General features: G+C 38.6%; 1 protein-coding gene across 1 annotated transcript in view; it reads right to left on the bottom strand.

The window, feature by feature from the left end:
- Positions 1–24,470, bottom strand: part of WDR70 (WD repeat domain 70) — a 292,600-nt gene that overhangs the window by 260,710 nt on the left and 7,420 nt on the right. Inside the window, exons 4-5 of the mRNA XM_008692622.2 lie at positions 18,428–18,548; positions 8,415–8,610 (exon numbers count right to left, since the gene is read on the bottom strand). Coding sequence (XP_008690844.1) covers positions 8,415–8,610; positions 18,428–18,548 — 317 coding nt within the window. The remainder of the gene's footprint in view (positions 1–8,414; positions 8,611–18,427; positions 18,549–24,470) is intronic.

Here is a 24,470-nt window from a genome sequence, read left to right on the forward strand (position 1 = left end):
TAAATTTTTGAAATCAAACTGTCTAGACAGTTTTACATCATTCCCTAGTGCTATTGAAAGGTCTTATTAAACACATTCAATGCCTGCATAGTATTTTATGACTACACAACAATTTACTTGTCTTTCCTCCTGTTACATGTATTCACATTATTTCTAATTATTCTAATACTTCACACATGTCTGTTATTTTCAAACATTTTTAGACATGGAAACTTTCTGACAAGAGAAAGCTCTGAGCATGCCCAACATAGCACAAACCTAACTTTTTTTTGACAAATTATAAAATTTATTTATATTTTGCCTTCAAAAGCCAGAATAAATTTCACTTTCTGGAAAGTCAGCTTATTAGAAATACATGAAGTGCACTTAAGACAAGAAGTCAGTTTCCTGGTACCACCAGTGACATGGACATGCTCTCATCAGTTCCCTCAAATAAAAACAGATAGGAGATCCAGTGCCCCAAGCCACCACTCCCATGGAACACTTTCTAAAATCATTATTATAAATAGTACTGTGATAAACATTTTCGGGCATAAAGCTTTTTCCAAATTTTCTCAGGTTAGAATCCCAGAAGAAATATTACTGAGATTAAAGGAAATAAGATTTTTAAGGCTCTCAATACTTAGATATATAGTTTCAATAATAAAAACAACTGTCAGAGCTACTGGCTCAACTCCTAGACTATTTCCTCATTCATAGTCCTTCACAGACCATGATGGTCATGATTTAATAGGTATAATTCAAGATAAGCAGAAAAAGATCTAAAAATGGCTATGATACAAAAGGTTAGGAGCTTACCATCTCTTTCACGTCTTTCTCAAAAACAACTAACAGTAACACCTCTAAAGACAATCAACCACCACGTATTATGGAAGAAATATTTTTTGCAAAATAATAATCAAAATGAATGTTACTTCTAAGTTATTTGGGAGAAAGAATATTCTTATAAGTCTTGTGTGAAAGCAAAGTGGCTTCGCTATCACAGAGAAACAAGGCAGCAACACCATATAATTCTTTTTGAGAAATGTTATTTTGTAAGCAATATCCCAAGTCCTTAAATATCCATGATACATGATACAGACCAAAACGTACAAAAGTACCCTAATATAGTTAACCTATTTAAGTAAGCAGCCACAGCAGACAGGGAAGTGGTAGTGCAACAGGTGAACTGGGAAGAGGCTTACTGTGGAGCCTTTTGTTACAACACAGACTACAGGTATTGGGGCAGGATCAACCCCAGGCCTACTGAATCCATCTTCAGATTACAAAGCCTAAGCATATGTATTTTTTAATTGTACCAAAGATGATTCTTACATTCTAAGAACCACTGGGTTAAAAAAAAAAGTTATTTTAAAAATATTTTTCCATTAATTTCAATAATACTTACTGAAATATTCAGCCAGTCAAGTATGTGAGCTTGGATGCTTTCCTCCTAAATAGAATGTCTTTCTAAAAAGCCATAGTGCTTTGCAAGTTTCTGAGCAACAAAATAATCAAATTGTATTCAGGAATCCTCAAATGGAGTCCTACCTGCTGTGGTGGTTTATTTTCCCTCATTTAGGGAATGAGTACTATTATTTGCAATATGACTCGTGTTACAAACAGTTTAATCTTAAAGCAGTGAGGAAAAGGGATTGAACAGAGGATCCTAAAGGCAAAGAGACAAGCTAAGTGGCTTCAGCAAAAGTTTAAGTGGGAGAAAATAAAAGCCTGAGTTTGATCTTAGAAGTTGAATTTAGAATACTGTTGGAGCTTAAATGTGGACATGTTTCATGAGTCATTAGAAAGCTGGATCTGAAGTGCAAAGGAGATGGGGCAATGCTTCCAGCTGCTCTCAGTGAATAGGAGTCATGAGGACAAGAAGATGTAGGAACTCCAACCAGGCCAAACATGAAATGACAAGGCAAGCAAGGACGGATCCTCAGGGAATACTTATGGGTGGGGAAAGGTGAGGAAATATGAAATAGTAAGAGACTCTAGCAGAAATGTAAGCACCATCGGAGCAGGGATTTGTTGGCTTTATTCATTGCCATGTCCCCAACACCTGGAAAGTACCTGACTCATAAAAAGTGCTAAATAAATAGCTATTGAATAAACAAAGAGAGAGGCAGCAAACCAATAGTATAAATAAATGGCAGAGAGTTTCAAGAAAGAAGAAATCAACATTGTCCAATATTGCAGAAGTACAGAATGAGAACAGAGAAAAGGCCTTTGGATTTGGATATTTTGATTTTGTCAGTGAGGATCTCTGGGAGGACAGTTTCAGTGAAATCATAAGGGCAAAATCTGACAAAGATTTCAGGAGAAAATGTGGTGACAAAGCAGAGGTGGCAATACAGATACTGCTTTTGAAACAGTGGCGAGAAAGAGGAAACTGGACAGTAGCTTGAAGGGAAAACTGAATTAAAGGAAGATTTTAGTATATTTGCAAGCTTAAAGCCAAGAGCTAGTAAAAAGGAAAAGGCTGAAAACACAAAAGGAAACAAAAGGCACAAAAGATTCGCAGTGATGAAATGAAGCATGGGAGAAAAAAGGAGAGGAAATCAAGGAGAGGAGGGACAATTCTGATATATCCCAAATTGTAAAAATATAGCTAGCATTCTGATTTATAAAACAATCTCCTATAATTTTGCTTAGCATTACCCCAAACTGATTGCCCGAAAGAACTAAATTCAGTTTCTGAATCAACAAAGAATTACTAGGCCTAAGTCTAACCAACCATAAAAACAAGATTCCTTCAAAGGCCAGAAGCATTTGAACTCAGTGTTGACACAAAGGCCAAACACTGCTATGCAAATAAACTATAATAAATCATACCAATTTGTCTGTCTAGATCCCACAACATTCATGTTCAAGATGGTAATGGCAGATTTCCCTTGCCTATGATCCCTGACTCCAGAAGGCTGCCAATATCCCACATATCAAATACAAGTATAGAAAAGTTTTTACTCAGAACCTAAAAAAACAGCCTAAGGTTGCCACCCCTCTACTACTATAAAGCCACAGTCTAAAAACTGAAGGACTCCATTCAAGGCCAATGTAATTTATCCAGTCTAAGAAGGCCACTGCAAAGCCACATTCACAACATTTCCAAATTTCCAAACTGTCGGCTTCACCCACCATCTCTGCCCTAGCCCTGGAAATGCTGGTTGTGATACACATCCAAAAGAGGGACAAGGAGAATTGGAACAGACATAAGAAATCCCCCACTCCTGTTTTGTCTCCCTTCCAAAGTTTTAGTTAGTCCATTAACAATGCTCATAAACTCTGAATTATCAATTAATGCACACTTTAAAATTAAGGCTGTTATGGGAACACTCAACAACCTTGCATTGCATATTATTTTATCAGCATTTTCTTTTACTATGTAAACAAAAAAGGGCACACCCATAAAAAGACTTAACAATTTTCTTTCAAAAGACTCAATGCATATAATCTTATTTAAAAAACAAAAACAAAAACAGATAACAGGGGCGCCTGAGTGGCTACGTCAGTTAAGCATCTGACTCTTGATTTCTGCTCAGGTCATGATCTCAGGGATCGAGCCTCAGACTCCCCGCTCAGCCAGAGACTGCTTCTCCCTCTCCCTCTGCCCTCCCCCCCACCCCATGCTTGCCTTCTCTCTCTCAAACACTCTCTCCCTTTCTCTCGAATAAATAAAATCTTGAAAAACAGAAAACAAACAAAAATACACCCAAAAAACTGTTATTCAGTCTCCTGAAATGCTTCAATTACAGCCATGAAAGGCTAAAGCTTACAAACGAGCTTCCGAGTCCCATACCCAAGCATATTTTTACTTGTCTACATAGCTGCACTTTGGGTTTACTCACACTTAGTTCCATGTCAAAGGTCTGATCTTCTTTATCAACTTTCTATTCTAGGCAAGTTGATTTTTGCATCATCTGAAATCTAATCTTGTAAATTGTGCCTTTGTTCCTGCCATTTACCCTTCATAGACAGGATGTGGCCTACCCCCACCATGCTCATCAAAATGTAACCCTCTACGTGGCTCATCTGAATTCCACGCCCTCCAGAAAGCTGCTCTTCCGTGTACTGATGTTGGATTTGATCTCATCAGTCTCATCTTTCCACTTATCCCTAATAAGAAAACTCAGCCATGCACTAATCACATGACATTTCACCACCATAACATGTACTTGCATACATCTGAGCCTTTACTATAGCAATTTTCCGCCTGCTCACAAAACCCTTCTTTTTTTCCATTCTCTGTTCCCCAGCCTCTTGTCAGCCTTGCAAACCTGTATTAATCAGTTCAGGCTACCTTAAAAAAATACCACAAATTAGATGGCTAATCATCAGAAATTTATTTTCTCACAGTTCTGGAGGCTAGAATATAAGATCAAGGTAATTTGGTCTGTGTTGAGAGCTTTCTTCCTGGAATGTAGATGCCCACCTTCTTGCTTTGTTATATGCAGACCTGGCTCTTGTAAACACACTAAACCAGTAAGATCAGGGTCCACCCTTATGACCTAATTTAACCTTAATTACTTCCAAAGAGTCTCATGTCCAGATGCAGCCAAACTGGGGGTTAGGGCTTCCAACATAAGAATTTTGAGGGCACACAACATTCACTCACAATATTCTCACATTTCATGATCAACCTACATTATTATCTACTTCGTGAACTACCCAAAATAATTAAGTACATCTCATGTCCATAGCATGTTGTGACCTAGATGTGAGCTGCTTCTTACTTCTGATTTATCCATATGTGCTTGAAAAGAAAATATTAGATAAGGGTTCTACATATGTTCAGTAGGAAAAAACATATGCATTTGTATTGTTCACTACTACTATACTCTTACTGTTGTCGTAACAATTTCTGAATCTCCCCTTATGATTGTAGATTTGTCTCTTCCTCATAAATTCTGTCAATTTTTGTTTTAAATATATTGTGTTAAATTCAGAGGTTAAGGAATGTCAAATTTTCCTGGAGGATAAATTGTTCCCTTTACCGTTAAGTAATGACACTCATTTAGCTAATTAGACTAATTAGGACTTAAAGATTATTTTGTCTTAAGTTAATTTTATAAGATTAATCAGTTATCTTTCACTTAGTATTTTCCCGGTACTTTTTATTCCTCTTTCTTTCAACCTTTCAGGTCATTAGATTTTAGGCGTATTACTCATAAACAGAATATATCTGAATTTTTAAATCTAATCTGAGAATTTCAAGCAGCAAGTCCACTTAGATCTATTGTAAATACTGATATATCTGTATTCATGCCTACCACCTTATTTTTTTTAATCTCTATTTGCCAAGATTTTCCTCTACTTCTTTTTTCTCCTTTTCTGTCTTTTACTGGAATGACTGAGTTTTCTTCAATGGCATATTAAGAATATTGCAGTGGAAGTGGTGCACACAATAAGGGGGTGCATTTTCTGTAAAGAACGTTAAAACAGGGGTGCCCGGGTACTCAGTTGGTTAAGTGTCTGCCTTCGGCTGAGGTCATGACCCTGGAGTCCCGGGACTGAGCCCTGCATCAGGCTCCCTGCCCAGCGAGGAGTCTGCTTCTCCCTCTGCCCTTCACCCTGCTTGTGCTCTCTCTCCACTCTCTCAAATAAATAAATAAAATCAAAAAAAAAAAAAAAAGCCTTAAAACAATAATAAAATCAACCAAAGATGAGTCTGTTTTTCATTACCACCATTTGCTGGCAATTCTAAAAATGTCAGATTAGAAATTTGTTTTCACTATGATTAGTGTTGAGTTTTGATAATATACATGTAAGCTTCAAACTGGCATATTTTTATTCTTTCAATAAACATTGTATTCTTCCTGAAGTTAATTTACAGAACTCCCAGTTACACAGTCTACACCGCATACGTGCACAGACGTACTCTGATAGGTGTTTACAAATCATGTTTTGAGAGGTTCAGAATCATTCAAGCTTACTTCAAGGGTAGTTTCGTATCTCCAGTCCTTGTTGTACCACACATTTCTGCATTTAAACAGCAGATCCAAAACAAACCAAATATTAAAGAAGCAATACTTGAGTATCTCCCATTCTGTTAATCCTTGAATGTCATTCTTTGACAAAAAACAAAAGATGGAAGACTAGGCTGGCAGAAGAATTCAAAAGGGCAACCAACGTTTGAATACCTGAATTGTTTTCACCAAAAACATTCTAAAGCGCATCATTTGATGACAAGATTTACCAAAATCTAGCCATTTTCTGATTTTTACCAAATATATTACAAAATGATATTTTCCTAGAAAAGACATTTTAGTGAAAACAGGTATTAAAAGCCACTAGAATTGATATCAAAATTTAAAAAAGAAATGGTCAACACTGCAATTTCAGGAAATCTATTATGAAACAAGATTCTTTTTTTTAAGATTTTATTTATTTATTTAAGAGACAGAGAGAGTGAGCAAGAGAGAGAGCACAAGCCGAGGGAGAGGCAGAGGGAGAAACAGATTCCCCACTGAGCAGGGAGACCGATGCAGGGCTCGACCCCAGGATGCTGGGATCATCACTTGAGCTGAAGGCAGACCCTTAACTGACTGACCCACCCAGGTGCCCCATGAAACAAGATTTTTAATGAAACTACCAAATTTATCCTTATGTGCCTCTTTTTTAAATTTCAAATACATGTGCACACACACACGTACACAGGTGTGTGTACACACATACACACACACACATACACACATCTCATGTTTCATGTGAAAAAAAATTTTCAAAATTAAAATTAAAAGGGGTGCCTGGGTGGCACAGCGGTTGGGCATCTGCCTTCGGCTCAGGGCGTGATCCCGGCGTTATGGGATCGAGCCCCACATCAGGCTCTTCCGCTATGAGCCTGCTTCTTCCTCTCCCACTCCCCCTGCTTGTGTTCCCTCTCTCGCTGGCTGTCTCTATCTCTGTCGAATAAATAAATAAAACCTTTAAAAAAAAAAATTAAAATTAAAAGCTTTCTTTGGGGACGCCTGGGTGGCTCAGTCAGTTAAGCCACTGCCTTCGGCTCGGTCATAATCCCAGGGTCCTCGGATCGGATCGAGTCCCAAGTCCCGTATCAGGCTCCTTGCTCAGCAGGGAGCCTGCTTCTCCCTCTGCCTGCCACTCCCCCTGCTTTGTGCTCTCTCTCTCTCACGCACTCTCTCTCTGACAAATAAATAAAATCCTAAAAAATAATAATAATAATAAAAGCTTTCTTTGATCAGGGGCGCCTGGGTGACTCGGTTAAGCGCCAGACTCTTCGTTTCAGCTCAGGTCATGATCTCAGGGTGATGAGATCAAGCCCTATGTTGGGCTCCGCCCTCAGCATGGACCCAGCTTGAGATTCTTTCTCCCTCCCCTTCCACTCCTCCCCCTGTTAACATGCTCGCTCTCTCTCCAAAATAAATAAATAAAAATCTTTAAAAAGCTCTCCTTGATTAACTACTAATTAACATAGATTGATAAATTTGGTATACTGGTATTGAACAAGAATATGCAGAGAATGCCCATTTTGTGAAGTCACTGACAGATTTGCAAAAGCTGTTTCTTTTCTGATCATTATTTGTTTATCTTATAATATTACTGAAAATAATTTATCACAGAGGAGGATGGTATTAAAAATTGACCCACTCCGGTGTCAAATACACAAAGTATACCAATGGTTTTCTTTATGTTTTCTTTTACTATTTTGAGGTTATACAATTTATTTCTATTCTTTGGGCAATTACTCTTAAAATTATAACTTGCATACTAAACTTGCATACTATAGTATAACTTGCATACTAAACTCTTAAAATTATAACTTGCATACTAAACTATCTGAAGTTAATTAATAGCTCTAGCCTCTTCCCAAATAATACAAGGACTTCAAACAGAATGAACTGAGTCCACTGTCCTATCTTCCACGTTACTGCTCACAATAATTTTAGATTCACTTTGTTTTTAAATCCCCCTAAGTAGGTGCCCTAGGGGCACCTGGGTGGCTCAGTTGGTTAAGCAGCTGCCTTCGACTCAGGTCATGATTTCGTGGGTCCTGGGATGGAGCCCCATGTGGGGCTCCCTGCTCAGTGGGGAGTCTGCTTCTCCCTCTGCCCCTCCCCCTACTGAGGCACACAAGCTCGCTCTCACTCTCTCTCTAATAAATAAAATCTTTTTTAAAAAGCCCCCTAAATTTATTCATTACCATTATTTATACTCAATGCTTATGTAGATTTAACAAAATGTCTATTAATTAACTCCTTTTTTTTCAGACATTGCTTCCTGGTGCCCATTTATTATTTCTGGGTTATAGTTCCTTGTTCTTGAAGTACATCCTTTAGAGTTCTTTCAACAAGGGCTATCAGTAGTAAACCCAAAACTGTTGTTTATTTGCTCTCACTCATGAATAACAGTTAGCAGGGAACTGATCCCTACACTACTCCAATGAATTGTTACATTACTACTGAAATACTTACTTCCTCCTCCTCTGAATCGCCATCATCATCATCATCATCTTCTACTTCTTCGTAAAGAGGTGGAGGTAAAGGACCGAGGATATCTTCCTCCATATGATTACTTGGTTCTTGCATCATTTTAAGGGGTAATGGAGGGCCAATTAACTCATCATCGGAAGAATCAGAACTCTCTTCACTCTCACTGCTGCTTGTATCCCTGAATACAGAATACAGAAAATACAGAAACAGAAACTCTTTGCCTCTGGTGCAATAAAAAACACACTCTAGAGATATACTGATTTCCCAGGAAACCCTGCCTCTCCTTTTAACAACTGAGTTTTTATTTTAATTAATTAGTGTGTAATTTGTTAAAATTTGTAATTCAAACATTAAAGGTATAACTCAGATATTACTTTATCTTAAGAAAGTAAAAAGTTTCATTTATCTACTTATCTTAACCTAAACATAAATTAAAGTCACAACAATTATATGTTAGAGGCCCATTAGGGCATCCTCACTCATAAAGAGCCAACAGAACTGAAACGTGGAGGAAAAACTACAAAATAGTACATCCATAAGAAAGAAAACCCCCAAGATAACCAATGCTTCTGTTCACTATATCTGAATCCAATCACTGTTTACCACAGGAGCATATAAAGCCAGCCATGTAAGAAAGTTAATATTACTTCCCAAACATTTCAATATATTTTCTGAAATACAAATTATTTCTCAGTTTTAATTCAAGTTTGCTGAGTTGCTAAAATGTTGTATGTAGCATCCTTGGATTCTAAAACTATCTTACTCTAGACAGTATTGTACTGATTCTCAACTGTTTTTCTACCCAGCACATCTGTGAACTGTTACACACTTTCATTAAGGTCTTTATCACACACCTCTAGGCATTCTGAAAGTCACCACCATCCACCATCCCTCCTACCCTATCTGAAAGGGATGAGAATTATGTTCCTAATTACATCTATTAATACATCAAATATTTTCTAAAACTCAAAGTCATTGCCCTCTACTAAAATATTTCTAGTATGTAAGTTCCATGAAAGCAGAAATTTCTTTCTGTTGTATTCATTGCTGTCTCTAGCACCTAAATAATGCCTGACATATAATAGGCACTCAATACCCACTGAAGAAAAAAAATGGAATTTTTCTTTTTATTTTCATCTAAATTCAATACTGAAGGGAATACATACTTACATACATGTTATCCATATACAAAGGTTCCTACCTTTGTTTGGACCAAGCAAACCTCCACAAAGAGAATTTCTCTTTGTTTTTGCAATGGTTTAGCTCACTGTGCTGCAGCCCCACAGGCCTTCTTTCAAACTCAATAGGTTAAGCTTGGTCCAGCATGAGGGTCTTTGCCCTTGCAGTTCCCTCTGCTGGAACTGACTGTTGAATGGCCTCCTTCTCTTCATTCAGGTCTTGGCAAATATCACCTCCTCAAAGAGGCCTTATGCACCCCCTTTCTAAACTTTCTCAAACACACCCCTATCAGTCACCATTATCTTCATTATCTTACTCTGATTATCTTTATCACATACCTCACTAAACTATCTTATTTGATTGGTTACTCAGTTGTTTATAATCTGTTATCCGTCTCCTCAGATACCCCACAACAATGAGCTCAGAGATCTCATCTGACTTGCTAATTGCTGTAGCCCCAATGCCTAAAGCAGTGCCTAACCCACAACAGATGTTCAATAAATAACAGTTGAATGACCGCATAGATTTTTACTAAAGTACTCATACTCCAAAATTTTCCCCCTTGTCATTAAGTCACAAATTCCCAACTATACTAGTTTAGAAATCACAGACTTTCTTAATGCAAACTTTTCAGAGCACAGAGAGCTCTAAACTAAACTATTAATCCTTAGCACCTATGCTTTAAATGAGTTAACTAGTTCAGAAGCAAGCACTGGAGAACTAATGATCAAGTTGATTTCATGGCTGATTATACAGTCCTAATACTGACACGAAACTGGATGGAATGTATCAGCTTCTATGCAGCTTCTAGTTCCATTTCTGTCTTTTCACTTCTAATGCACACAAGTCAAAAAAATAAACAATTTTTAACATATTTTCAACTTCTGAAAAACAAAGTCCATGAAATTATGTCCAAAAATGTCTGTGACAGAAAACAGAACACATTCCATGTTTAAAATACGCTTTAATTCAATGTGGTACCAAAATATGACCCAGAGCCTGAGAAACAACATGTATCTGAGGAGAAAACAGAGGAGTCAAAACCTCTTATTTTTCTCAGCTTACTTTTTATTTTTTTAAGATTTTATTTATTTGAGAAAGAGAGAGAGAAAGCAGAAGCAGGGGAGCAGCAGCGGGAGAGGGTCAGGCCGACTCCCTGCTGAGCAGGGAGCCTGACATGGAGCTCGATCCCAGGAACCCAGGATCATGACCTGAGCTGAAGGCAGATGCTAAACTGACTGAGCTGCCCAGGCGCCCCTCCGCTGACTTTTCAAAAGAGAGTTTAGCTAAGCATTAAATATGTAATTATACAATTTCAATACAGAAATTAATTCATAAACAAAATTCAGTGTTTCTGGTACTAATTTCTTCTTTTATTATTTATTTATTCATTTGACACAGAGAGAAAGAGAGAGAGAGAGCAGAAGCAAGAGGAGCAGCAGAGAGAGGGAGAAAGAGAAGTAGGCTCCCTGCTGAGCAGGGAGCCCAACTCGGGGCTCAATCCCAAGACCCCAGGATCATGACCTAAGCCGAAGGCAGACATCCAACTGAGCCACCCAGGTGCCCTTGGTACGAATTTCTTTAAAGGAAATGCAAATGTCTAAATGATTCCTTCCTTTAGATTTGGAGTATATCAGTATTTATCCTATATTTCATAGAATAAATGACATATTTCTTTCCAGTATTTGATGTTTAAGTGGTAACTTCCATCCATACACTATTTCTTTAAAGCCAATAAAATTGGTAGTCTTAGATGGACTTCCTCTACACCAAATTTTAACAACACTGTAGATTTCTTTTTAATTATTTGTATGCTTTGTGGGAGTGCCTGGCTGGCTCAGTTGGTGCAACATGCAACTCTTGATCTCAGGGTTGTGGGTTCAAGCCCCACACTGGGTGTAGACATTACTTAAGAAAATAAAATCTCAGGATGCCTGAGTGGCTCAGTCAGTTAAGTGTCTGCCTTCAACTCAGGTCATGATTCCAGTGTCCTGGGATCGAGTCCCACATCAGGCTCCCTGCTCAGCGGGGACCCTGCTTCTCCCTGCTGCTCCCCCTTCTGGTGCTCTCTCTCTCTGACAAATAAATAAAATCTTAAAAAAAAAAAAAAAGAAGAAGAAAAAAAGTTATTTGTATGCTTTGTGAAACAGATTCTTAATATGCTACAAAGGAAAAAAACTAACCTGAAACTTATTTAAAATACATAGGACTGAATGAAATATAGCCAAGAGAGAAGAGGAATTCCAGAACCAAATTCAAATTATAAGAAATAATTTATATAAAACAAGTATGCATTTAAAGATAGTGAAGAAGATGATCACCATGTAATGACTGCTGAGCATCCATAAAATAAAAAAGAGAACTATCCTGGAATCATACCTTACATTCCACATTGGAATCACCAAGATAAGCCAAAAGCCACACCAAAAAAAAAAAAAAAAGTTGGACTCCTACCTCACACCATATGCAAAATTAACTCAAAATGAATCAATGACCAAAATATAAGAGCTAAAACCATAAAACTCTTGGTGCACCTGGGTGGCTCAATCAGTTAAGCATCTGCCTTTGATTCAGGTCTTGATCCCAGGCTGCTGGAATCGAGCCCCACATCGGGCTCTCTATTTTGTGGGTCATCTGCTTCTCCCTCTCCCTGCCATTCTGCCTGCTTGTGCTCTCTCTCGCTCTCTCTGTCAAATAAATAAAATATTTTTAAAAAATTAAATAAAACTATAAAGCTCTTGAAAGGAAACAATGGGAAATCCTCACAATCTATACTTCAGCAATGAATTCTTACATATGGTACCAAAAGCATAAGCAACAAAAAGAAAAAATATGTAAGTTGGACTTCATCAAAATTAAAAACTTTAATGCATCAAAGTACATTATTAAGAAAGTGAAAAGACAGGGGTGCTGGCTGGCTCAGTTGGTAGAGAATGTTTCTCTTAATCTTGGGGGTTGTAAGTTCAAGCCCCACATGTGGCATAGAGTTTACTTTAAAAAAATATTTAAGGAAGTGAAAAGACAGGACGTCTGGATGGCTCAGTCGGTTATGCCATCTGCCTTCGGCTCAGGTCATGATCTCAGGGTCCTGGGATCAAGTCCCCACATCGGGCTCCTTGCTCATCAGGGAGACTGCTTCTCCCTCTGCCTGCCGCTCCCCCTGCTTGTGTGCTCTCTCTCTTTCTCTCTGACAAATAAAAAAATCTTAAATAAAAAAGTGAAAAGACAATCTACAGAAGAGGAGAAAATATCTGTAAATCATATACAGAATAAGTTTAATAACCAGAATATATAAAGAACTCCTATAATTTAACAACAGAAAGACAAACAATCCAACTTAACAATGATTACCAGACTTCGTTATTTCTCCAAAGAATATATGTAAATGGCCAATAAACACAACAAAAGATGCTCAACATCATTAGATATTAGGGAAATGAAAATAAAAACTACAATGAGATACTACTTCATACCTACTGGGATGACTACAACAAAAACATAACAAAATGGAAAATAACTAAAGGCAAGAATGTGAAAAAACTGGAATCCTCATACATTGCTAAGAATGTAAAAGGGTGCGATCGCTGTGTAACAGTTTGACAATTCCTCAAAAAGAAAGTTAAACATAAAATTACCATATGACCCATAAATTCCACTCCTAAGTATATACTCAAAAGAATTAAAAACAAAGACTCAAAAACATATGCTTGTACGCTAATGTTCATTGCATTCACAGTATTCAAAAGGTGAAAACAATCCAAACGTTCATCAACAAATGAATGGATAAACAAATTGTGGTATACATACACTGGAACACTATTCAGCCACTTAAAGGAATGAAGATCTGATAAAACACAAACCTTGAAAACATCTTACAAAGTGAAAGAAGCCAGGGGTGCCTGGGTGGCTCAGTCGGTTAAGTGACTGCCTTTGGCTCAGCTAATGATCCCAGGGTCCTGGGATCAAGCCCTGCGTCTGGCTCCCTGCTCCGCAGGGAGCCTACTTCTCCCTCTCCCTCTGGCCCACTTGTGCTCTCACTCACTCTCAAATAAATAAAATCTTTAACAAAGTGAAAGAAGCCAGACACAAAAGTTACGATTTAGAAATATGAAGGTAAATAAAAGATGAAAAACAAAAACTTTTAAATAGTTTTCTCTGGGAAGCAAGAACTATGAACAGGGAAAAACGAAGCTTTATAATGTTTGATTTTGTAATGTGTATAAATTACTTCAATAAAAATATAAAAGATCAGTGGTTGCTAGGAGTCAGGAGAAGGCAGGAGTGAATAGGCAGAGCACATAGGATATTTAGGACGCTGAAACTACTCTGAATGATACTATAATGATGGCTACAAGTCATTACATATTTGTCCAAACCCACAGACTTAACATCAAAGAGTGAACCGTCACGTAAACTACGGATACTGAGTGATGATGACATGTCAGCACAGGCTCATCAATTGTAACAAATGTACCACTCTGGTGGAGGACACTGAAAATAAAGGAGGCTATGAATGCAGGAGGGCAGGAGGTATATGGAAAAAACCTCTGTTCCTTCTGCTCAATTTTGCTATGAGCCTAAAACTGATCTAAAAAATGAAGTCTATTAAATAAAATTTTTCAAAAATCAAAAATAAAGGGGCTGGGAAAATTGATTGCCCATATGAAGAAAAAAATAAAACTGGATGACAACTTCACCATTATCCACAAAAAGCAATTCTACATTGATTAAAGACCTAAATATGATACACAAAACTTGAAAACTTTAGGAAAAAAACATAGGAAGCTGGGGCACCTGGGTGACTCAGTCAGTTAAGCATCTGCCACGGGCTAGGGTCAAGACCTGGGATTTGGGCTCCCTGCTCAGCAGGGAGTCGGCTTCTCCCTCTACCCCTCCCCCTACTCATGTGGGTACATGCTCTCTCTCAAATGAATAAATAAAATCATTTTTTAAAGATTTTGTATTTATTCATTTGAGAGGGAGAGAGTACCCACAAGTGAGAGCATGAGCAGGGGGGAAAGGCAGAGGGAGAGGGAGAAGCAGACTCCCCACTGATCAGAGTGCCCCATGAGGGGCTGGATCTCAGGATCCCAAGATTTTGACCCAAGGCGAAGGCAGACACTTACCAACTGAGCCACCTAGGTGCCCCAATAATAAAATCTTAGAAAAAAAACAGAAGTTATTTTATGATCTCAGAGTAAGGACTCATTTCTTAAAACACAAAAACACTACAGAGGTGCCTGGGTGGCTCAGTCTGTTGGGCACTGGACTCTTGATTTCCGCTTGGGTGATCTCAGGGTTGTGGGATTAGCCCTGCATCAGGCTCCCAGCTCAGTGAGGAGTCTGCTTCTCTCCCTCACTCTCTGCTCCTTCCCCAGTGCATGCTCCCTCTTTCTCAAATAAATATCTCTCTCAAATAAATAAATAAATAAATCTTAAAAAGAAACACACACAAAAACACCACAAAAGAAGATTAATAAACTAGAATACTTCAAAATTGGAAACTTCCATTTAAAAAACACCATTGAAAAATAAAAATTAATAATAATAAACCTCAAGCAACCCAGTAGAAAAATCTTGCAGAACATACAGTTCTTATTGTATTCAAAAGAAAAAATATATTACAAAAAAACTTTTAAAATGATGCACAACTACACTGGTAACCAGCAAATGCAAATCAACACCATAAGGGTATCACTTCACAACCATCACATTGGCAAAAATACAAATGTATAACAATAATGGGTGGTGGCAAGATGTGGAGCAACAGGAACTCTTCCATTCTGCTGGTGGATATAAACTCTTTAGAAAATATTGAGCCAAATCTGGTAAAGATAAATATGTACTTAACTCAAAGGCCTAACAAGTCTACTACTAAATATATGCTCTAAAGAAACTTGTACAGCAGTCTCTCCATCACTGCCCTGCCTACTGCTCCCTTGTGGTGTATTCAATAACTTCTATGAAAGGAAAGAAGGGAGGAAGGGAGAAAGAGAGAGAGAGAAAGAAAGAGGAAGGAAGGAAGGAAGGAAGGAAGGAAGGAAGGAAGGAAGGAAGGAAGGAAGGGAGAAAGAGGAACTTTTATACATATAAAACAGAGGATGATGGGGTGCCTGGATGGCTCAGTCAGTTAAGCATCCTACTCCTGATTTCAGCTCAGATCATGATCTCAGGGTGGTGAGATGGAGTCCCACACTGGGTTCCATGCTCAGTACACAGTCTACTTGAGATCTCTCTCTCCCTCTGCTCCTCGCCACTCTCCTATGTCCCTCCACCCGCTCATACACTCTCTCTCTCAATTAAATGAATAAGGTCTTTAAAAAAAAACAAACAGAGGATGGCTACAAGGCAGTCACTAAAAACATATTTCATAATAACACAGAAAAACAGCAACCTAGGGGCGCCTGGGTGGCTCAGTCGTTAAGCGTCTGCCTTCAGCTCAGGGCGTGATCCTGGAGTCCTGGGATCGAGCCCCACGTCAGGCTCCTCTGCTGGGAGCCTGCTTCTTCCTCTCCCACTCCCCCTGCCTGTGTTCCCTCTCTCACTGGCTGTCTCTCTCTCTGTCAAATAAATAAATAAAATCTTAAAAAAAAAAAAAAAAAAGAAAAACTGCAATCTAAATTGACTAGAAATTGGAAAAATTGTAGTATATTTCTAAAAGGAAAATCAAATGGCATTGAGTATGAATGAACTATAGCCTCATCTGTCAACATGAATGAATCTCAACAATATCCTGTTGTGGGGCATCTGTGTGGCGCAGTTGGTTAAGCATCTGAGTCTTGATCTCAGCTCAAGTATTGATCTCAGGGTCATAAATTCAATCCCCACAATGGGCTCCATACTAGGTGTGGAGCCTACTTTAAAAACAACAACAACAAAAAATGAAAGATCTTTTGGGGCATCTGGGTGGCTCAGTTGGTTAAGTGTCCAACTCTTGATTTCAGCTCAGGTCATGATCTCAGGGTCGTGAGACTGAGCCCTGTGTCAGGCTCCATGCCCAGCTTAAGATTTTCTCTCTCCCTCTTCCTCTGCCTCTCCTCCCCACCCCCTTAAAAAAAAAAATCTTGTTGAATAAAAAAATTTTTTTTGAAAAAACACATTCATGACAGCATTAACAGCATCAATATAAAATAAGAAATCATATAAAACATATTGTTTAGGAATATACTTATATCTAATAAAACTACTAAAAAGGAAGGAAAGATAAAGTGGAGGAGAGAGAAATATGAGCAGAGAGAGAGGATTTCAAACACACTGGTAAAGCTCTACACTATGGGTATTTACTTCATTGTTCTCTTTAAATGTAGGATATCTAGAGTTTTATATGTATGAAATACTTCATAGCAAAAACATTTTGCTTAATTAAGGGGAAAAACATCCCTGACCTTACGGTGTCCATAATCCTATACAAGAACACATAACAAAAACAGTACATGATAGTACATAGTATGTTAAATGCTATACTAGACACATAAGGGGAAAGGTCTTAAAATATGCAAAACAATATTATATATGTCTTAGGGATACAGAAACATATTATAACATTATAAAGAGATACAGGAAAAAAATTTAAGTTTAGAAGATTGGCTACTTCTGCCAAGAAGGGAGGGAGATGCAATGGAAGGCAGTTCTAAGAAGTGTTCACTGTAAAAGCCTACTTCTTAAGTTGTCTAGTGAGTACAGTTCTTAATCTTTTTGAAGTCTTAAGTACTTCATAATAATTTCTCATTTAAAATTTTAAAGTAATTTTTATAAAATCTAGAAAAAAGAGAATAGAGTAATAATCTCCTATTTGAGGAAAAATAATTGCCTAAGAAATAGATCCTAAAAACTTTAATATGATCAAAAACATGAAAAAATGTTTGTACAATGAAATGTGATATAACTAAAAATTTTTAAAAAGCTAGAAAATGAGAAAAAATATCAAATCTAACAAGTTTATCAATATACATAAAAATTACGAGGTCCAAATTCACGTGGAGAAAGAAATAATCAGATTTATTTTTTTTAAAGACATAAAAATCACAAGAAAAAATGCATAGCCTTAAGGCAATTAAAATTATGCAAAAATTACAAAACTTCAAGATGCCTCAATGAAGAAAAAAGTCATTTAACAGTTTTCTCCTGACTATATTTTTTACAGCTACTTTTTTTCCTAATAAATGAAAGCCACTGGCAAAAGGGCCTTTAAAAATTCTTAACTAGGGAAGCCTGGGTGGCTCAGTCAGTTAAGCCTCTGCCTTCGGCTCAGGTCATGATCCCAGGGTCCTGGGATGGAGTCCCAGCAAGAGGCTCATTGCTCAACCGGGAGCCTGCTTCTCCCTCTGCCCCTCCCCCTGCTCATGCTCTCTCTCTTGCTTTCTCTCTGACAAATAAATAAATAAAATCTTTAAAAAAAAAAAAAGTCCTTAACTAACATGTATTTTCTTATTTATTTAAAAACATGTATTGGTTTACAAAATTTCAAGAGACTTCAATCATGGGCTTTCTCCCCCCAAGGAAAAGGGTCACCACGTCCCTTCTCAGGACCAGTAAAGACTGCTTCCCACAGTGCCAGTGCCCAGTAATTGTGGTGACCAACAAAAGAAGCTGCCATTTGCTTCATATCTCTGAGAAAACAAAATCTGATAGTGTTTACCTGCTGACCTCTAATTAGAACTAAAAATCTTTAAAAAGAAAAAATCAGTTTTTTAGAACAAAATCAGTCTTTATCCTCTCTTTTTTTCTTTGCAATAACTACCAGTTGCAATTATCTAAGAATAAACACCTAAATGGGAATGATAGTTTAAAAGAATCTTTTTGAGAAAGTCAAGCACCTGGAAGATGATTTCGAGCAGTCTCCGACTACATGTGAGCCCGAAGATGTTGGTTCACTATCTTCATTTTGCCTTCTTAATTCTTTCTCTCTGTTCATTTCTTCCTCTTTTTCTCTTGCTTCTGAAAAGATTTGAAAAAAATTCCAATAGTTAAGACTTCAAAATTTGTCAGGATTAATAAAGGCTAAAAATTAATATAGTCAAAGAGATGTAATAATTTAGAGTGGTACCAGTAACAACAAAAACTTATCAACCTAAATACCCAAATTGGGAAAATAACTGAACTACTGTGTATCAACATAAAATACAACCAGTAGGGACACCTCGGTGGCTCAGTCAGTTGAACATCTGCCTTCGGCTCAGGGCATGATCCCGAAGTCCTGGGATCGAGTCCCCAGTCGTGCTCCCTGCTCAGCAGGGACTCTGCTCCTTCCTCTCCCTGCTGCTTCCCCTGCTTGTGCTCTGTATTTCTCCCTGACAAATAAAATCTTTAAATAATTAATTAATTAATTAAAACACAGCCAATAAAAATAGTGATGGAAAATAACAAATCTGGGAAAATAATAACAGATATGCTAAGCAAAATTACCATGTGAATAGTATATGAATGACACTGCACTATCTAAGGGGGCACCTGACTGGCTCAGTTGGTAGACCATGTGACACTTGATCTCAGGGTTGCAGGTTTGAGCCCCATGATGAGTGTAGAGATTATTTAAAAAATAAATAAAAATTTTAAAAAATAAGAAGAGGGGCACCTGGGTGGCTCAGTTGGTTAAGCGTCTGCTTTTAGCTCAGGTCATGATCCCAGCATCCTCGGATTGAGCCCTGAGTTGGGCTCCCTGCTCAGTGGGGAGTCTGCTTCTCCCTCTCCCTCTCCCTGCCCCCTGCTCCTGCTCTCTCTTGCTCTCTATCAAATAAATTAATAAAATCTTTAAAAAATAAAATAAAATAAATAAAAAGATGTGGAAGGTGATAAGTAAATAGTATTCAAAGGTAAGATTTTAGGTAATTGCACTTTTTATTTTTAATGTTTTAAACTATAAACTCAGAATTTTGTTCATTTCTGAATTTCCCCCACTGGATATACGGTCAGGGACTTCCCACAAAAATCATGAGAAAATTTCAGATTTCTAGAGTTATGTACCATGGGGGGAAAAATTATCCAAAGAAATTTGATCTTTTTCCTTTGATAATGTCTCTGTACAACTGGGGGGCACACAGGAAGGAAATGAATTATATAAATAGTCTGGTTCTCAACTGCCACCATCTCAATAACCTGAGATAATCATCACTATTTTTTCTTAATAATGAAAAGCAACACACCTAAAGTTAAACAGTATCAAAAGGCACTTATTAATTGGAATGTTGTACTCTTTAGGGTCTTTTGTTGATAGGATATGGAGAATAAGAAACAAGGAGATAACAAATATATGTCAACAAGTAACTAGACAGCCTTTTATTTCAAACAGGGAAAATAAAACTCTATAGGAAGGGGCGCCTGGGTGGCTCAGTCGGTTAAGCGTCTGCCTTTGGCCCAGGTCATGATCCCAGGAGCCTGGGATAGAGCCCCACATCAGGCTCTCAGCTCAGCACGGAGCCTGCTTCTCCCTCTCCCTCTTCCTCTGCCTCTCTACCTGCTTCTGCTCTCTGTCTCTGTCAAATAAATCAATAAAGTCTTAAAAAAAAAAAAAGCTCTACAGGCAAACACTATAGCTCTAGCTCATGTTGACATTTTTTGTGCTCACCCCTGGGCTAAGGTGGTTGGGTTAGATAATTCTGCACTCTGATGCTAAGACTGAAAAAAAATAAGGAAGATAATGTAGAAGAGTGGGGCCTGCATGGCTCCTACCCTCATCCTGCTTCTCCTGTCAATCCCTCCATACTCTCCAGGGTGGGAGGGGAGAGGCTGGGGGGTGAAACCACACTTGGACACTTGATCCTAGGCTCTGGTCTTGGGGCATTTCTGACCTTAATCAGTAAACAATACCTAGGCATACATTATTAGCTTCCTATACAACAGCCATTTCTTCCTTTTTCCCTTGCTAAGAAAAACCACAATTTTCTCCAGATAAGAGGTAGCAGGTGCTTCAGCAGATGGGGGGCCCCTCACTGCCCAGAAGGGTAAAGCCTGATTCCAAGTCAACTATATTGCTCTTGCCAGTGGCTGTTTTTTGGAACTAATGTTCCACACAAATACCAACCAATAACATATGAGAAGTCAGCTGGAGGAACATTTGAGAAAGGTTTTCTTACTTCTAAAAAAAGATATACAAAACTGTATCCTTTCAGCCTATGGATGTGGTCATCTGCATGTAACAAAATTTCACTTACAATTTTTGGTCATGAGGGCAGTCAGCTTAAAACAAGTCAATACCCTAAAACTGGAAAAGCAGAAAAAGGGGAAAAAACGTAACGTTCTTCATGTCAGGACTCAGAATGGGAAGAGCCCCATTCCAGAGGTGCTTTCATGTGTAACACTAAATTTTTCTTATTTGAGCCATTTTTAATTAGGTCTTCTAGGACTTTTTTGCAAGTATACACCTTATAATAACAACCTTAACTTAATAAATATTATAGAAGCTAATACTTACATGGAGCTATGTATCAGGTATTGTTTTAAGTACTGCCTATAAATTAACTCCTTTAATCATCATCACAACAACCTCTAAAGTAGATACTATTTTTTTTTTGCTTGAGGTATAATTGACAAATAAAATTGTAAAATATTTAAAGTTCACAATGTAATGATTTAATATACATCTACATTACGAGAAGATTCTCCCCATAGAGTCAATGAGCATATCCATCACCCCACATAGTCACCCTTTTTTTTTAAGTGGAAACATTTAAGTTCTACTCTCTTAGCAAATTTCAATTATACAATACAGTTGATGTAGGTACTATTATTCTCACTCTACATTTGAGAAATCTATGCCATAGGAAAGTTAAGTAACAAAGCTATGAAGTCCCCTAGCAGTGAACTGAAGTTCTACAATTTGTCATTCCAAGATGTGACCAGACTTTCTTAGAGACTAAAATTACCCAATGAGCACCACCTACCTTACATAATAGTTTGCCTGCCTTTCTCTCCAAAGCCCAGCCCTTTCCTGCATGCTTGTGGCCAGACTATCTGGAAACTGAGCCACCTACCTGTCCAACTAGAGTTCCTCACCAGAGGATAAATACTCCAAACTACTTGTCCCTAGAAAAGCATCTAAATTTTTTTTAAGATTTTATTTATTTATTTGTCAGAGAGAGTGAGCGAGCCCAAGCAGTGGGAGCAGCAGGCAGAGGGAGAAGCAGACAGAGGGAGAAGGAGGCTCCCTGCTGAGCAAAGAGCCTGATGCTCGACTGGATCCCAGGACCCTGGGATCATGACCTAAGCCGAAGGCAGAGGCTTAACTGACAGTCACCTAGGTATCCCCAGGCATCTGATTTTTTAATTTAAAATTTTAACTTTTTTTTTTAAACACTAGCCAGGATTTTCTAATCAGAGAGTTTCCTGCCATCACCTGCTGCTTCATTAAAGCAAGGGATAAAGATAAAAGGCAGGATTAAGACATTTTAGAGAAGAAAAAAATTTTTCTTCTTCATTGTTGACTGAGGAAAAAAACCAAAACCAAACAGAATTTAATAGTCTGCAACTCCCTGACAAAGGGTATCATTTCATGCATTTTCACCAAACGTGGAACCAAACACAGTATAAGCACCGTAAAAACGTTCTGTACCTTCCCTTAACCAAAGTGAATTAACCTACTATTCAACACCTAATTTTATTTTTCCAAGCACCTAATTTTATTTTTCTCTACTTTCAAACAGTTACCAATTTTTGGATAGCCATTTCTGCAAAAGCTCCTCCACTGTATGCAATTTTTGTCTAGGTAACAGTGAACTATCCAAAACTACCATCTCCCATCTGGGCTCATTCACACAAACTGCAGACTCAATGGAATATAATTTGATACCTGAAAATCTCAGAGCCAATCATTATAGCAATTACTTACCTTAAAGGAAGAAATGAGACTTAAGATAAAATGTAAAGGAAATAAAATTACCGTAAATATAAGCTAGAATAAATGTTTTCTAATCGTAATAGTCTTTTTACCCATGGGACTTAAATCTTGCTAAATGCTTTTGTTACTCTAACTTAAAACAATTCACTAGCCTGCCAATTTCATGTAAATCTACATTTAACTCTAAATATTTAATGCCAAAATACTAGGAAATAAAAAATAAGAACATTTTAACTACATTAATTACATTTCTCCGTTAAATATTTAGGGATGTAACTACTATGTACTAAGCTCTACTAAGTACTGTAAGTATATATAAAACTGAAAACAAGGTTCTTATCCTCAATACGTAAACAATATTAGGATAAAATTTATATTATTTCTGGGGGGAGGAGTTAAGATGGCGGAGGAGTAGGGGACTCCTTTTTCAGCCGGTCCCCTGAGTCGAGCTGGATAGGTACCAGACCAGCCTAAACAACCACGGAACCAGCCTGAGACGCAGGAAGATACATCTGGATCTCTACAAATGAACATCCCCAGCACTGAGTATTGAGGTACAAAGCGGGAAGCCGTGAAACCCCGCACAGATATCGGAAGATAAACGGAGGGGGGAGGGAGCCGCCGCGTTCGGGCACCGGAGAGCGGTAGCCACCTGCACGGGGGAGCGGGCGGACTCGCGGACGGGCACCCACGAGAGAGCAGACTGAGACCTTGAGCCGGGAGCGCATGCCACCAGACTTCTCACGGAGCTCCGGTGCGCTCACTGAAACCAGAGTGAGACCGGGAGCTCCGGAGCACGCGGGGGCAGCTGGCGGTATTAGAAACACAAAGGGCAGAGACATGCCCGCCCTGGAAGTGAGGGCTGGGACGCCGGGTGTGGGGCACACATCCCGGGTCGCTGGAGGGTTGAGCAGCACCAACAGAAACAGAGTTAAAGTGGCCAGAACATCAGTGGAGGATGGTCCGCGATCCCTCTATTCTGAGACAGAGGCTGAGATTCGACCACTGCTGCTCTGAATCTCAGAAGAGGCACAGCAAACCGTCAGGGAAAGCTGCCAGAGAACAAAAGCCTGGAAATACCGGCTCACAGTGAGCCCACCCCCATCCCACCTCGCAGGGGACACGGAGAACTACCCAAACAGGGTTGCCTGAGTATCGGCACGGCAGGCCCCTCCCCCAGGAGGCAGGCTGAAAAATCAAGAAGCCCACATCCCTAAGATCCCTATAAAACAAGGGCCCACGGCCTGGGTACCGGTCAATAATTTGGGCTCTGGACAACCCCGCACCCTCTCCTCATCAGAATGACGAGAAGGAGAACTCCCCCCCAGCAAAGAAAAGACAGCGAGTCTGTGGCCTCTGCCAAAAAATTAATGGATATGGATATAACCAAATTATCAGAAATGGAATTCAGAGTAACAATGGTCAAGATGATGTGTAAGACTTGAAAAAAGTATTAACGAAAATGTTAATGAGAATACAGAATCTCTAAGGGCGGAAATGAGAGCGAATCTGGCAGAGACTAAAAATTCTATGAGCCAAATGCAATCAAAACTAGAGGCTCTGACGGCCAGGGTTAATGAGGCAGAAAGTATCAGCGAACTGGAGGATGGGTCAGTAGAAGAAAAAGCTAAAATAGAATCTGGACTCAAAAAAATCCACTCTCAGGAATGTAGGTTACGGGAGATTACTGACTCAATGAAACGTTCCAATGTCAGAATCATCGGCATCCCTGACAGGGTGGAGAAAAACAGAGGTCTAGAAGAGATATTTGAACAAATTGTAGCTGAAAACTTCCCTAATCTAGCAAAGTAAACAAACCTTCATGTCCAAGAGGCATAGAGGACCCCTCCCAAGCTCAACCACGACAAACCTATGCCACATCACGTCATAGTGCAAATCGCAAATATTAGATCCAAGGATACAGTATTGAAAGCAGCCAAGGCAAAGAAATTTCTCACGTACCAAGGCAAAGGCATCAGAATTACGTCAGACCTGTCTACACAGACCTGGAATGAGAGAAAGGGTTG

This window comes from Ursus maritimus, unplaced genomic scaffold (genome assembly GCF_017311325.1).
Source record: "Ursus maritimus isolate PB19 unplaced genomic scaffold, ASM1731132v1 scaffold_15, whole genome shotgun sequence".
NCBI classification, from domain to species: Eukaryota; Metazoa; Chordata; class Mammalia; order Carnivora; family Ursidae; genus Ursus; species Ursus maritimus.